The 15813-nt window shown below is 41.2% G+C and overlaps 1 protein-coding gene across 6 annotated transcripts in view; it reads right to left on the bottom strand.

Annotated features, from left to right (window-relative positions):
- Positions 1-15813, bottom strand: part of GRID1 (glutamate ionotropic receptor delta type subunit 1) — a 681623-nt gene that overhangs the window by 83184 nt on the left and 582626 nt on the right. For all 6 annotated transcript variants that reach the window (XM_039343408.1, XM_039343409.1, XM_039343404.1 and 3 more), the window contains exon 6: positions 13510-13683. In XM_039343408.1, the coding sequence (XP_039199342.1) occupies positions 13510-13683 (174 nt within the window). The remainder of the gene's footprint in view (positions 1-13509; positions 13684-15813) is intronic.

Below are 15813 nucleotides of genomic sequence, written 5' to 3'. Positions count from 1 at the left end.
CTGGGGCTGGGCTAATGACTCTTAGAGTTTGGGTGGGGTATGCAGATTTTAGGTCTCTTTGTCTTCTTAAGTTTTCTGGCTCCAACTTTCTGATGGTTTTACATTTGCATTTGTACATCGCTGGCTCCTGCTTGGGACAGGGTTGGTTTCTGCTTTATTTTTTATTTATTTATTTATGAGACTTATATACCGCTTTAAGTGCAAGCACTCTCTAAGCGGTGTACACCAGTAAGCAATGTATATATATATATATATATATATAATATATATATATATATATATAATATTACATTGCCCCCATATAATATATATATATATATATATATATATAATATATATATATATATATATATATATATATTACATTGCCCCCAACAATCTGGGTCCTCATTTTACCTACCTCGGAAGGATGGAAAATCCTTTTGAGGAAATATATTTTTCTGCCCTTTTAATATTTCCTTCTCTGGGGCTCTGACGTCCCTCGTTCCTGTAACCTTCGCTCAAACTAATTTTCTTTCCCAGTTTCAATTGAACTTCTGTGCAGATGGTTCTAGTAATCTTCATTAAACAAGGTCTGCTTCTCTTTTAAAACACTGTTCAGCATGTGCTTAAAACAGAATTAATTGTCTTCCAGGAGAAGGCTAAACCTAAGCATATGGGAAGTCCATGTAATGCCTGATCCTACATTACCAGCCTAGTGTTTTCCTAAATTAGCAATGGAGGGCAGTGCCCAGTGATCCGTGGACAAACGGGAACAAACAGATCTGGTGTCAGCTCTGCCTGGCTCAGCTTGGAGCCTCACGAGCATCCTGCCATCAAAAGAAGAAAGGGGGAGAAGGATGAAAGAGGAAAGAACGGGGGAAGGATGAAAGGAAAATAAGGCTTTGTGTGTATGCGTGATAGGAAATTGGAAGGGGGGAATGACAGGTGATAAAGGACCAGAGCATCTGGATACTGTTTGCACCAGCATCCCATAGCCAGACACCCTGACAAACACATGGATTATCTACAAACATCTCAGAGTTCTCAAAACATCTTGGCGAGCTCCGATTGGCTGAAAACAGACGGGTCATTGGGGGAGGGATGGGCTGGGGACAAACTTACACCTTACCATATATGCCAGCATTTAAGGCGACCCGGCGTATAAGATGACCCCCGTCTTTGGCACCAAGTCGCATGTCTAGAACGTCGTCTTATACGCCGGAAACTACCAGTATTTCCGGCATATAAGACGACTCGGCGTATAAGACGACCCCCGTCTTTGGTGCCGATTTTAACGCTTGCGGAAGTTGTCTTATACGCCGGCATATACGGTATTTTTTGTATCTAGCGAGCACAGTAGATTTCAGAGCTGGCTTGACTTTAATGCAGCCTTAGTAAAAGAACACTTTGCCTTAATCAATGGAGTCAAAAGCTTTTCTTTCCTAAGGGATCAGATTGGGGCAGGTCTGACATCTGGGTAGATTCATTAAGGAGACCTTGTAAAACATTTCTACAACAAGATTTGTCTCTGAGAAAAGGATGAACTTTATTAGAAAACTAGAAAACGTAAGGCTAATCTTAACCCATCTCTCTGGGGGGGGGGTATAAAAGAAGAGCAGGCAGAGCTGAAGGTGGAGTGAAGTGCACCATCAACTTGGAGTCATTACGTTCCTATAAACGGTCCAAGTTCAACCCCCTTGAATTCTGATGATGCTTACTTGGCACCAATTTAGTGTTGCACTAAATCTAGCGTTGACTAGATTCTTGTGTATGTGCTTGGGCAGTAGATCTCTTGAACTGCAACTTAACTTATGGCTCCAATCCTTTGCACCTGACAGGACATGAGACTGAACCCAGAAGACAGATCACTGCAGTGGTTAAAAAACCATGTATTGAATGTAGGCTACACATATATACGGAAGCATCTTCAGTTGCTAATATTTGGGGGAGGGGGGGCGGATCAGAAAAATCAACTGCCTGAGGTGTTAGAAAGTCACAAGGACTCTAAAACATTTGGCTAAATGGATATTACATGTCACCAAGATTGCCATTAAGTCTACTCCCACCAACACTGACAGGGCAAGCTACTAGTACAGTCATGGCGAACCTTTTAGAGACTGAGTGCCCAAACTGCAACCCAAAACCCACTTATGCATCGACGGGTGCCCGGTGGGTGTGGCCCATTGGGTGGGTGTGGCCCATTGGGTGGGTGTGGCTGCAATGGTAACAGCAGACTGGGTGGGACTAAAAAGTTCAATCAATCAATTCCAACTTTGCAAGATCTTTTCTTCCCCATGCGAGAAGTTGAAATTGACTGATTGAACTTTTTTTTTTTTGCACACGGCGATGGAGGCCTAAAGCGAAAAGGTTTTATAAAACCCAGCTGAAGGCCTAGGACTGGGACGACGGCGCGCATGCCCACAGAGAGTACTCTGAGTGCCACCTCTGGCACCTGTGCCATAGGTTCGCCACCACTGTACTAGTATATAAAAATAGGAGCCAACTCCAATCCCTTCTAGCACTGAAGATGTTACCCAGTTGGGTAATGAAGCATCTGCAAGAAAACCACCAGGCTCAGGATCCTACAGTTTCAAAATGTTTCAAAAGTTCAAACCTTTTAAGAATTATTTTGAAAAAGTTTCTAGACCGGTCAAATTGATATTCAGTTGCCACACGTGTGATGATGTGTGCTGTCTTTTCTCTTTTGTTATTAATCAAACATTAATAACAAATCTACTGGATCTTTTTGCCTTTTAGTACTGTCCATGGGGTTTTCATGGCAAAGATACTGGAGTGGTTTGCCATTTCCTTCTCCAGTGGATCACATTTTGTCAGAACTCTCTGCTATGACCTGTCCGTCTTGGGTGGCCCTGCACGGCATAGCTTATAGCTTCATTGAGTTACACAAGCCCCTTCGCCACGACAAGGCAGTAATCCATAAAGGGGGTTTGAGGACAGGAAGACCTGGAGGACAGGACAGGAAGACCTGGAGGACAGGACAGGAAGACCTGGAGGAACATTGTCCATGGGGTCGCCATGGGTCGGACACGACTTCGCAATTAACAACAACAACAACAACTGGATCTTTGCAAGGCGGTTTGTTTGGACCATGATTCTTCTTAGAGTTTTCAAACAAGACAAGACAGATGTGCCTTTGCCAACAAATCAAAGTTTGGGGATGCAACTTTCTGATTAACCACCTCCTTTCTTTCATCTGCTTTCTTCCCAGCATGTCATCCTTAACTGCCAGATGCTTTGTTATTTAAAATCTAATTTATGTCTTCTCTTTAGGACGGAGTCAGATTCTCTCCCAGATGGCTTTGGCATATGTGTTTCCATGTTGAGTAGGATCTCTCCCTGATGTTACAGAGAGAAAAATAGAAGGACCGGGAGTTTCCAAAGGATTGCAAGACAAATTTGATGTATAATTTGGTAGGAAAGAATCAAGAAGACAGATGCCTTCAACTTTGCTGGTAGCAAAGTGCAAGACTATAATTAGAAGACACAACTTTGGATTGTGTGAAGGTAAACAAAACAGATTACAAAACAACTCTGAAAGAGAGATGAAAAGAATGAAAACAAAATCTGTTGGGATTCGTTCACCCAGATTAATGTATAGTTTTCAAATCATCCCAAGAAAAGAATGAATGAATATATATATGCCCCTCTCTCTCTCTCTTTCTCTCTTTCTCTCTCTCTCTCTCTCTTTCTCTCTCTCTCTGTGTGTGTGGGTGTGTGTGTGTGCATGTATGTTATATATAATTCAACTATCAACCTGCAGTTTCCAACAATTGTTTGGGAGTAGAAGCCCAACCAAACTAGATGCCAACAGGTTGCAAAAAGCAAGAATAAAGATTGGTAAGAGATAGTTATCACTGGATCAAAATTGTATGTTTGTATGTGTACATAAAATATGTAGTTATCTCCTCCTCTGTGGTTGATTCACTGTTATAAACCTTTTGCAAGATTCACTTAGATTCACTTGATTGAAGTGGCATAGAAACTTTGCCTATGCATAAAAATAATCTAAGAATAAAGGGACGATTTCTACATTAATATTGATAATCATTTCCTCTGCAACATTACCATTTTTTTTGCCTTTGACTCCCACTTAATAAACAAATGCATAGGTGCCCCGTGGCCATCTTCAGAAATAACCCTCACTTACTATACCCCGTGATGTATTTTTACTCCTTCCTTTTCTGATGAGCTGAACAAAACCCCCACAATTCTATTTCAGACTTCAGATCAACTTAGTTACTCCCAATTTCTCATCACCTTCCTTAAGATTCAGAGAGCTGCCCGACAGCTATCTTTTCTCTGTAATGCTACATTCACAATCCCGTACAGTATATTGCTGTTTGGGCAAAAAAAAAAAAGAGGAAAAAAATAAATAAAATCCTTTCTCCGATGCCCTCGAGATTAAATTGGTTGTTTCTCAAACAAACATCTTCCGGTGTCAGAAATAATATTTACAGGATCTCAGCTTTGTTGCCGGAATGAGGCCACTGTGAAGAGAGGACCAAAAAAAGTTATTTTATTTTTTCATGCTCATTTCCATCTTGCTGGACTTGTAGGCAGGCAATAATCAGGAATTCATGTCGAGTTTGCTGCACTACCCTGCAGCGGCTGCCCAGGTGGTCTCAAGCATGAGAAAAGAGGAAATTAAGGAATTATCTTTCCAGCAGCATGCTTGAATTGTTTGAAAAAGAATCCCCCCCCCAAAAAAACAAACAAAAACAAGGTCGCTGCTTCGCCCTGAGGAAGTGGTTGCTTTGGCAGGCCTGCTGAGTCTTCATGCTTTGGGAAGAGGCACTAATTTCATATAAATGAAATAAGGCCATGCTTATCTGGGTGTTTTTTTTTTTTCCCTCTCTTCTTCTTCCTGTTGGAAGTAAAGTCTTCATCCTGGTTCATCCAAGCCGGGGATAAATAAACAACATGGTGACTGCTTTGAGAAGAAGGTTGCAGTTTATTGAAGAGGCAGAAAGATGGTTCTTGCAGGAAGGACCAGAGAAAAGAAGGACCTGAGACCATGGGTAGTAGGTTTTTATACTCTCTCTAGCCTTTTGTTTGGAAGTTTCCTGTTCCTGTGGCATGAACTTTGAGGCTATTTCCTGTGTCACGTATTCTGACCTGAGTTTACCTGGCACACAAACAAAACTCTGGTATTCTTGATGGCGATGGGTTAGTCCTATTATCATATCCTGCTTCCCTGGTGATGGGGCTAATGGCTCCTAGAGTTTGGGTGGGGTATGCAGATTTTAGGTCTTTGTCTCCTTAAGTTTCTGGCTCCAACTTTCTGATGGCTTTACATTTGCATTTGTATAGGACTGGCTCCTGTTTGGGACATAGATTTGGGGGCAGGGTTAGTTTCTACTTTTAAAAATCCTTTGAGGACATATATTTTTCTGCCCTTTTAATATTTCCTTCTCTTGGGCTCTGACATCCCTCATTCCTTTCTGTTTACCTTTTTTGACACCAGAGAAAACTTTCCCACATGCACTTCGTTGGCGTCGTTATTGTGGTCGGACACACAATCTTAGCCAGTTTTGAGGGGGAATTCTTCAAGCAACAATGAGATAATGCTGAATGAAAAACAAACAAACAAACATGGTGTAGTTTTTCTCCGTAAACATATCTTGGGTCTTGGAGTACCACAGTAGCAGTGAAGGTGGAGGTGGCCCTTTCTCGTACTCTAGTAACAGGCTGGGAAAGGCCAGGAGATAAGTTCTTGGAGGCTATATTTGTTCCCAGAGCTTCAGCAGAAGACCTGTACTGCTCCACTAAAGGACGTGTTGCTTTGCGGTTGTGTTTGTTGGTCGATCTGCCTGCCCAGCAGTTCATCTGATTAGTGTTTTCTTTCCTTGGAATTTGTGTCTGACAATGAAGTCATGACATTTGGTCTCTCTTCAAAGGAAGTGTCTCCGTTGAAATGATGTTGACAAACTCAGCAAGAGGCTGTAAACCAAAGTCAGAGGAGCTACTTCTGATTGTAGACCACGTGTGGGCACCAATTTCCATTTTATGACCCTCGAAGTACCCCAGGAACTGCCAACATGTGACAGCAAAGTGATAGCTATGATTTTTCTTTGTTGTTCTAATTCTGAATTCCCTCCTGAACATCTCCAAAACCTGCCAATTGATTATAAATATCAATGTGATTGAAGGGAGAAACCCATAAATACATATCAAATCATCATCGTGTTCTTGTTTTCCCCAAAGCAGTTGTGGATCCTAATAGATGATGATTGGATAATTGGTTGATCCTATCCATTTTAGCTTTAAATCCTGTTTCTAAGATGAATGGGCTTGCAAGATGCATGCAATTGTTGAATGATTTAAAACACCAGGATCAAATACCACTCCAGGCAAGCTGATACCATATGAAATAATAGAGGCCCATCGTAATAACGAAGGAGCAATATTTGCAGCATAATTAGCTTCTGATTGCTGCCTGGCAATCAGTGGAGGTTAAATGATCTGTGCAGACGGCTCACCGTGGTGAGAAAATGGATCTTTTTAGGGTAGAATATTTTATTTCCCTGGATTACAATTCTGCAGAGTCTGTTGCAATGCCTACTCCATTATGTTTCACGGCATATGGAGTGCTGGTGGAAAAACTCTCACAATTGTCCTGCAGAGCCTGATGGTTTTAGGCAAAATGTTGATTTGGTCTTTTAATTATCTGAGCTCAGAGTCTCCCCTTCAACGTCTCCCCTTAGCTAGTCCCATCCCTCTTCGTTTAAAAATGGTTCTCTACTTTTCTTGGCGTTGCATCTCATCAAGCTCCTTCATACAATACGTCATCCTTGTTCTTCTGTCTCTGCTACCTACTAACAAAACTCAGACAGAAGTAACCTGAAAATGTGTATCTGTCCTGCTATATATATATGATATGATATATGATATGACATGACATATAAAGATATATAATATAAAGACAGCTCAAACCATTCTCCAAATCTTCCCTGTCATTGGAATTACCATGTCTCTTTATTTAATAATAATAATAGTAGTAGTAAAGTTGGAAGGGACCTTGGAGGTCATCTAGTCCAACCCCCTGCTCGGGCAGGAAACCCTACACCATTTCGGACAAATGGCTGTCCAGTCTCTTCTTAAAAACTTCCAGTGTTGGAGCATTTACTGCTTCTGGAGGCATTTACTGGAGCATTTACTGCTTCTGGATTTAAACATCATATTTATGTTGTTCCCTAGTTTGGGGAATGAAATGTCTGCAAGAATACAACCAAGCTCAGAGAGTACCAAGGGCTCTTACAGTCCTCCTCCTCCTCTACTCCAGGAGTCCCAAACCCTGGTTTGTGGACCACTATCAGTCCATGGCCTGTTGAGAACTGGGCTGTGTCAGTGGTGAGCAAGTGCACGAAGCTTCACTTGCGCCTGTGTAGGATCTAAGTTGTGTGCCCAATGCCATCCTCCCCACTGCACCACTGCTGCCAGGCTGTGGACCCAGAAAGGTTGGGGACCCCTGTTGTTCTTCACAATCCACCCTTCCAGCACTGATGATGTTGCCTAAATTGGCTAATGTGCCGTTGTGCCCACAGTAAAAAAAAAAAAAAATGACAATAAAGCTTATCATCTCAAATATACTTGGATGAAAAGGGGTGAATTTTAATGTTGGAAATAGTATTAGAGTAAAAACAGTATATGCACTAAATAATATGAGAATATTTGCATGATCACCATGCTTAGATGGAATTCCGGTCGAGTCTTATAAAAAATATGAGTGTCACTACAATGAATAATGTTGGATTCCTAGTAAGTAGGAGAATATGAAAGAAGGAAAATGTAAATAAGAAACAATGGGGCAATAAGGACAAGTATTTCAAAGAAGAAAGAGGGGGGAAATGTAAAGAATAGAAGAGTACTGTTACAAATTGCTGTTAACAAAAAAGGATATATTACGTGTGTATGTGTGTAATGTTTGTTGTGCTTTGTTTTGTTTTGTTGGTCTAAAATTAAAAAAAGCTTATCATCTCATCTCATCTTATTATCTTATCTTATCTTATCTTATCTTATCTTATCTTATCTTATCTTATCTTATCTCATCTCACCTCACCTTATCTTATCTTATCTTATCATCTTATCTTATCTTATTGTCAAGACTGCTAACATCGGATGTTCTTGCTTGACATATATGAAGAAGCAAGCATGCTTTGTTTAATTTGTATATCACTTCTAGAGTTAGAATCAGACAACATTAGAATAGCAGGTGGGAAAGTATGTACTCGGGGATAGTTAGCCACAATAATAATTCAGCACAGCATTTCCAAGGTCAGTTGTAATTAGAGGAGTTACGGGAGGGAAAGTTCACACTTCAAATGAACGTGATTGATGACTGTAAAATGAAGGAGTGAGTTATACTTTGTTACAGGTGATTGGGGGAAGGATTCAGTTTTTGGCTTCATTATGTACGTGCCGAAGCTATGTAGCAATAAAAGGATTCTTTAAGGTAAACAAGGCCTCAAAAGTTCTTTGAAAAGCTTCTTCTTTCGGAACCCATGACACTTATCTTATCTTATCTTATCTTAATGTCTGCAAAAAAAAAAAAAAAAAACCAGTCGAGCTTAAACCAAAGACCCCTCATTTCAATTCTGGGCTACAATTATTCAGTGTAGAGGTTTAGATAACTAAATCTGGGAGGAAAAAAAAAAAAAGCTCCTCTCTTGGAGTGCCCTGAGTACATATTTATTGATGCTAGTCCTCTGCTTTAATTTGTCAAGATGGCTGTCTTATGGGTGAGGAACAGTAAAGGAAACTGCTTTGAAGAATTTCAATATCTTGGTTTTTGGAGCCAATGAATTATGGGAAGCAAACATTTGAGAGCAGCCAATGAATTAGACTTTAAAAGAAAGGGAGGGGGGACAGACTGAATTGCACAATTTTTAGAACAGAGAAATAAAACAAAATTCAAATTGACTTAGTGAAGTCCGTGTCATATCTAAGTAATTCGACAGATACCATTTTTACACATCTATTTTCTGCTCCTCTATCCATTCTCATTTTGGAGTGATAAGTCCTCCATTGCTTTTTTCAGAAGCTCTTCCATAGTTTAATGGATTACCCTGCCAAGATTTTTTTCTTAATACTCAATTTTTATTTCCTTTTCTCCTCTCCTTTTCTCCTCCCTTAAATAATCTCACTCTGTCTCTGTGGTTCATATCCTTCAAGTAAGGAACACCTTTTCAATCAATTCATGGTTGTATGTCTAAATTCACACAGACAAAATCAACATCCTTCTAAAATTAGTAAAGATTTCTAGAGAACACAGGTACAGATTCAATCACAGCCAAATGTATATTGTATGACTGTATGTATATAGACATACATTAATTAATAAAAAAATATCTGGTTTTATTTTTTAATCTCGGACTTTGTCACTTTTTTTCTCTCAGATGGTTTTTCCTCTGAAAAAAAGGAAAAAGCAAAAGAGTTGAGACATCGGAATGTCCTAATTCTGGAGAAGCCAAACCTCAGGATCAGAAACATACCAGAACTGAGTTTCACAACCCTTAATTGTACCAAGGTGGTGTCAAGAGCTTCCTGTATTTGGCCTTTGATTGAGACAATGTCTGTGACAACATCTCTCTAGATTGCTGTCAACTCTTGCCTGAGAATCTCAAAATCCTGCCTTCTGCTTGGACCAGAAAATCTGATCACTTTGTCTTCTGCCCTTATCCACTGGCATGAAATGTGTATCTTCTCAACCCTGCAGTGAACTATTGATGTTTTAGACTAATTATTTTCGTATGAGTGACTCTTTCAATACTTGGAGAACTTCACTTTTTGCAATCCTTTTCTAGCAAACCTCTCCAAGATTTGAGACCAATTGCTTCCCTTGTCTCACTAGCAATCAGCACATGACACTTTTCTTTTAAGAACTGGGAACTTGGAAATAATTTATGTCATCTAACCAACAAAGGATTCCTTTTCATCAGAAAGTGGCTATAGAAAAGACTACCAAGATGTATACACCCAGAGAGATATTATATCACTATGAAGGGCCTTCACAGTTCTTCCAAAACAAAAGGTGTTGGAAAAGCAACATTGGCCATGATTTGACATATTGTTAACTGTCCTGAAAGAACCAAAAATCAAGTATTGCTGTTGACCTACAGTATAATGTGGGCAAGAAGATCAACATGGATAAGCATCAGGAACTTCCTAAGCTCAAGACTTTCCCAATCTATTAAACATGGAAGAGGCTGACTCTGTTATGGGCCACCAGTATTGTTCTTTCAACAACCCTTTCAAATCTCAGCCTAATGGGCTTTTCAGATGAAAAGTTGAGAAAGAGGACTTGCCTCAGCAACTAGCTATGCTACCACCATTGCACTAATAGAAGTCACTCTTAGTTGTTTTGTTACTGAAATGATGATCAAGGCCAAGGTTGATGGTCCTGGCCCTTTTGGAATGCTTTAGCTGAAGAAAAAGGACCTCTAGTTGTGTTACAACAGCAAGACTGTACTGGTCATTAATTCTTACAGTTCAGAGCAAAGAATTGCTTTGATCTATGCAATTTGTTTGCAAGGAGGAGACCAAATGTGGTAGATACCCTAGGGCAGCTCAAAAAAAGAAATAATGTTTGCATGGAACAAGAAATAAATCATGCAGATGATTAAGTGAAATATCATCTTTGGGCAAGCTTTTAAAGGAGTAGTCCCAGTACGATACTTTACACAGAAAAAAAGACAAATAGTTTTTTGTCTGAATAGGTCTGCCAAGTTGTAGCCTTCAGTTTGATGTTATGACTGAATAGTGGCAGATAAGATCTATCTCTGTCCCTCCCAGGATGGTTATTATGCTGGATTGGATTAGGAGGAACCACTTTCAAATCTATCCATGGAATCCTACAGGTATCTTTGGCCAGTTGCTCTCTCCCTCCCCAACAGGGTTATTTGGAGACTTAAAATTGGAGCCAGAGAATGCCCCCCACCCCTGAGCTTCCTAAAGGAAAATCTGAGATAACAATCTATCATTCAAGCCAGCAAATAAATGATATGGACCAAAAGATGGGAGGTAAATGCACCGTAGCTTAGTCCAGTGGTGACGAATCTATGGCACACAAGCTAGAGGAGGCACTCAGAGCCCTCTCTGTGGGCATGCTCACTATGCCCTGGAGATGGCAACCGTCCCTCTTCAATCAGCCACCTGCTAACTTGACAAAATCCCACGTGGCCGGATGCATCCCAGCATGGCTGGTTTCCCTCCCCCCCATCCCATCCCTCCTGGCCTCGCATGCTCTCCTTTTCCCGGGCACGACCCACTGCATCGCCTCCTCAGCTGTCAGCTGGACGTCCAGCTCAAAGGTGGCTTCTCTGAACTGCTGGCGATGGGCTGCGGAGCCCCAGAGTGTGCCGGTTGAGGGGCCAGCAGGCTGTGGCTATTGATGGACACTGTCAGCCCCCATGTGCTCGCTGGCCTCTGTGTGTGGGGGGTGATGGTGTCAGGCAGCAGCCACCCGGCCCCTGCCTTGCCTTGCCCTGCAACAATGGCACCCCTGCCCTGCCTCGCCTTGCCTCGCCTCACCCCACAGGACGAGCCTCCTGCCCACCGCCCCACCTGCCAGAGACCCCCTGGATCTCCCCCAACCCTGCCTGGCCCCCACAGGCATCCCTCCCCACGAGCAACATCAAGGTGACCACACCCACCTTGGCCACACCCACCCAGTCTGCCGTGACCACAGCCATGCCCACCCAGTAGGCCACACCCATCTGGCACCAGGCGATAAATAAGTGGGTTTGGGGTCTCTAAAAGGTTCGCCATCACTGGCTTAGTCTATTGACGATGGTAAAACATGACTCATAGTTAATGGGGAACAACTTCTGATAGCCTTTAGAGCAGTGGTTCTCAACCTTCCTAATGCCGTGACCCTTTAATACAGTTCCTCATGTTGTGGTAACCCCCAACCATAAAATTATTTTCGTTGCTACTTCATAACTGTAATTTTGCTACTGTTATGAATCGTAATGTAAATGTCTGATATGCAGGGTGTATTTTCATTATTATGAATTGAACATAATTAAAGCATAGTGATTAATCACAAAAACAGTATAGCAATGACTGAGCAGAATTATGGCTTAATCTCTGTGCTGTTTGCTAGGAGGAAGACAACGGTGATCACTACTTCAGCAAGCAATGAATGTTAGTAAAGAAGAGAAGAAAAAAACCATGATAGGAGCTTCAATTATTTCCCATGAGCTCAGATCTCCAAATCAATCCCAGTGTTTGGACTAAGAGACTGAACATTTTCTCAAAGACAAACCATCATTCTTTTGGTGCTACATCCTATTTTATAGAAGAGCTTCCACTGAGATTTGTTGGTGCTTGCTCTGATGATATTCATTCTGTTTACAGTTAAAATATAGGTTTCCTTGAGAAAATTGTGGGATTGTCATGTTTATAACTTGTCAGGTAATGGCTGGTGGTTTCATTGCTATAACTTTATGAATTTTATATCCATGTGATGCATATTTTATGCATTATGTTGTTAACTAGCTGATTATGCAAAGACAAATACTAAAATGATTCATACTCTATAAAACTCTTAAAGACATGCTTTGTTTTCTGTGTTATTATTTTTTTTTCTGATAACGGCACCATCAAATACAAAGTTCCTTTCTTAAGGAGGTTTGCCAGGATAGTTCACTTTCCTAGACTAAAAAATAGGGCATGTTGAAGTAAATGCCCAGAAATCAAAAGCTTTAGAAGTTCCCAATTTTCTTTAGAATCACATCTGCCATTCACGAATTCCAGATTATGTCAATACATTTTCGTATGTCAAAATCTACAAACGAAGAATCATTTTTCACTGTTTCTAATGAAATTCAGTAAAGACTATGTAACGCTTGAAGAAAAAAAACAATTCTTATATTCCTTTCCCATGACTCATACATTTGAGCATATGAGATGAATGGAGACCACTGACAAAAGAAGCACATTTTTTTTTTTGCACAAAAGACCGTCCCATGGAGATTCAAAGGGTGCAAATACAGTTGGTTGATGATACACACCCAAATTGTTGATAACTAAAGCATTCTGAGATTTAACCCTTTCTTTCTTCTACAATGTTGCAGTGTAGCTAGCACAGTGGTTCTCAACCTGTGAGTCAAGACCCCATTTGGGGTCAAACAACCATTTCACAGGGGTCGCCAAACAATGCAGTCCGCCATTTTTTCTCCTTTTCCTTAGCTGTGCTACTCCCTTTTATTCTATTGGCTTTTGAAAGCCAATAGAATAGACTCTCTTGAATAGAGTCTAATTCTATTAGCTTTCAAAAGCCAATAGGAATTGTCCAGGCTGTCTCTGCCCTGCTGAGCCCACCAAAAGTCCCATTCTGCAAATGGTGCTGCACCAGTTGAGTAGTCCTTGACTTATGACCGGTTGGGGGTCGCGGCTTTAAAAAGGTTGAGAACCACTCAGCTAGCAGGATCACATGTCATGTTACCTTCTTAAGGAAAAAAAATGAAGGGATGGGTCATCTGGGTCCTGAGACCTACTACTGACCTGAAGCATTTGAAGGTAACCTTCCTGTGGATCACACAGGAGGGATGATATCCTGTGGTTGTTTCTCATGCACCGCTGATTGTTCTCACGTGTTGCAGGAAAGATCTGGCGTATGACGGTCATCCGTCCGAGAGCGCTGTGTACCAGTTCTAGGATTTCATTGTCACTGATTTCCTAGTGGGAGAAAGGTTTATTAGAAATGTCCCTTTCCATGCATGGTTTACGTTCTGAGTGAAGATTACGTCTGCCGTTTATAAACAACCCAATTATTATCTGGATGAAATGTTATGAGATGCCTCAACATTATTTCCATGATAACAAAATAGGGCACTTGCACTCACCATGATAATTTCCTTTGCTTTATTGGTTTGGGGCATTTGTCTGGGGGTTCATGCAATGTACCAATAGATAAATGATGACTGCTGTGTAAAGATACACAAAAATGTTTAAGATTAAAGGTCTTATTTACTCCTAAAATGGAGAACTAATTAGCAGAAGACGGGAGGGAGGGAGGGAGGGGAGAGGGAGAAAGGAAGAAAAATATCTACAACGTTTTACAAAATAAAAATATCTGCAGTTAGCTTATACCAGTGGTGGCAAACCTTTTAGAGACCGAGTGCCCAAACTACAATCCAAAACCTACTTATGCATCGCTGGGTGCCAGATGGGCATGGCCACCGAGTGGGCATGGCCACCGAATGGGCATGGCCACCGAGCTGTCGGCTCGTGCTCACTTGCTCGCTTGCTCGCTGTCCGCTCCGACTTGTGCTCACTTTCTCGCTGTCTGCAGCAAATGCTGCTTCCGCCAAAAGTTGCTACTTTTATAGCTTCTGGCCTGTTCCCAGACTGCACATGCGTGGAGAGGAAGAGGGAGCAGCTCGGCCCAGCAATGGCTCATGTACCACCAGAGATGGCTCCGTGTGCCGCCTGTGGCACGCGTGCCATAGGTTCGCCACCACGGGCTTCTACCAAATCCTACTCAATTCAAGGGGGCACTATTATTAAGGGCCTACAAGATCCTTGTAGTTGGTCCTCTGTCAACAAGGTTAAAACAGCTTTTTAAAGAATAAAATAATGAATAGATTGTTTCGGGAAGGGAGAAAAAAGTCTGAAAGGAGAGGCTGTGATAATCCACAGTACCAATTTACACATAAATCTATTCCATGGATTTAAGTGTAAATCCATCCTATAGACTTGAATATATAAATATGCCATCCTTGAAAAACAGCTGAAGCAAGTTCATGCAAACTTCAGACAACCTCAACCGGTCTGATGATGTCTAAGATTTTGTTCGGAGAAATTCAACTCATGTGTTTTACTCATAATTATCCTTTCCAAATGTACATATGCACTTCTCCTTCTTGTCCTAAGAGGATCGTTTTTAAATATTCCACAATGAGCGCTATTCATGGCCTTGACTGTGTTATGTAAAGAGAAGCAGTGAACCAAAAGAGAAGCAACAGCCCAAAACAGCCTTCAAAACCTCTTGAACCTCTTCAAAACCATCAAGCCCATTGGCTTCAACTACCATGGCCAACAGGAAGGAATGAGCCGAGGTGGCGCAGCAGTTAGGGTGCAGTACTGCAGGCCACTTTAGCTGACTGTGTTCAGCAGGTCAGTGGTTCAAATCTCACTGGCTCAAGGTTGACTCAGCCTTCCATCCTTCCGGGGTAGGTAAAATGAGGACCCAGATTGTTGGGGGCAATGTAAATATATATATATATATATATATATATATATATATATATATATATATATATACACATTGCTTACTGGTGTACACCGCTTAGACAGTGCTCGCACTTAAAGCAGTATATAAGTTTCATAAATAAATAAATAAATAAATAAATACTAAACCTGCACACATCTGCAAGTCCACAGCATATTTTTATTTTCTTGGTACTGTGGGAAGTCAGCCCCCCAGAGAAGGAAATATTAAAAGGGCAGAAAAATATATTTCCTCAAAAGGATTTTAAAAGCAGAAACAAACCCTGCCTCCAAGTCTCTGTTCCAAGCAGAAGCCAGCTCTGTACTAATGCAGATGTAAACCATCAGGAAAGTTGGAGCTAGAAGCTTAGGAAGACAAAGACACCTAAAATCTGCTTATCCCACCCAAACTCTAGGAGTCATTAACCCCAGCACCAGGGAAGCAGGATATATAATAGGATTAACCCATCACCAACAAGAATACCAGAAAGGCATACCCAGACTCAGGTCAGAATACATGACACAGGAAATACAAAGCCTGAAACAGGAACAGGAAACCACTTCAAACAAAAGCCTTGAGAGGGATGTAAAAACCTA

The sequence above is a fragment of the Crotalus tigris genome, unplaced genomic scaffold (assembly GCF_016545835.1).
Source record: "Crotalus tigris isolate CLP2741 ecotype Arizona unplaced genomic scaffold, ASM1654583v1 scf7180000017847.2079705, whole genome shotgun sequence".
NCBI classification, from domain to species: domain Eukaryota; kingdom Metazoa; phylum Chordata; class Lepidosauria; order Squamata; family Viperidae; genus Crotalus; species Crotalus tigris.
Note: the sequence above shows the minus strand (reverse complement) of the source record. Positions and strands in the feature narration are given on the sequence as shown.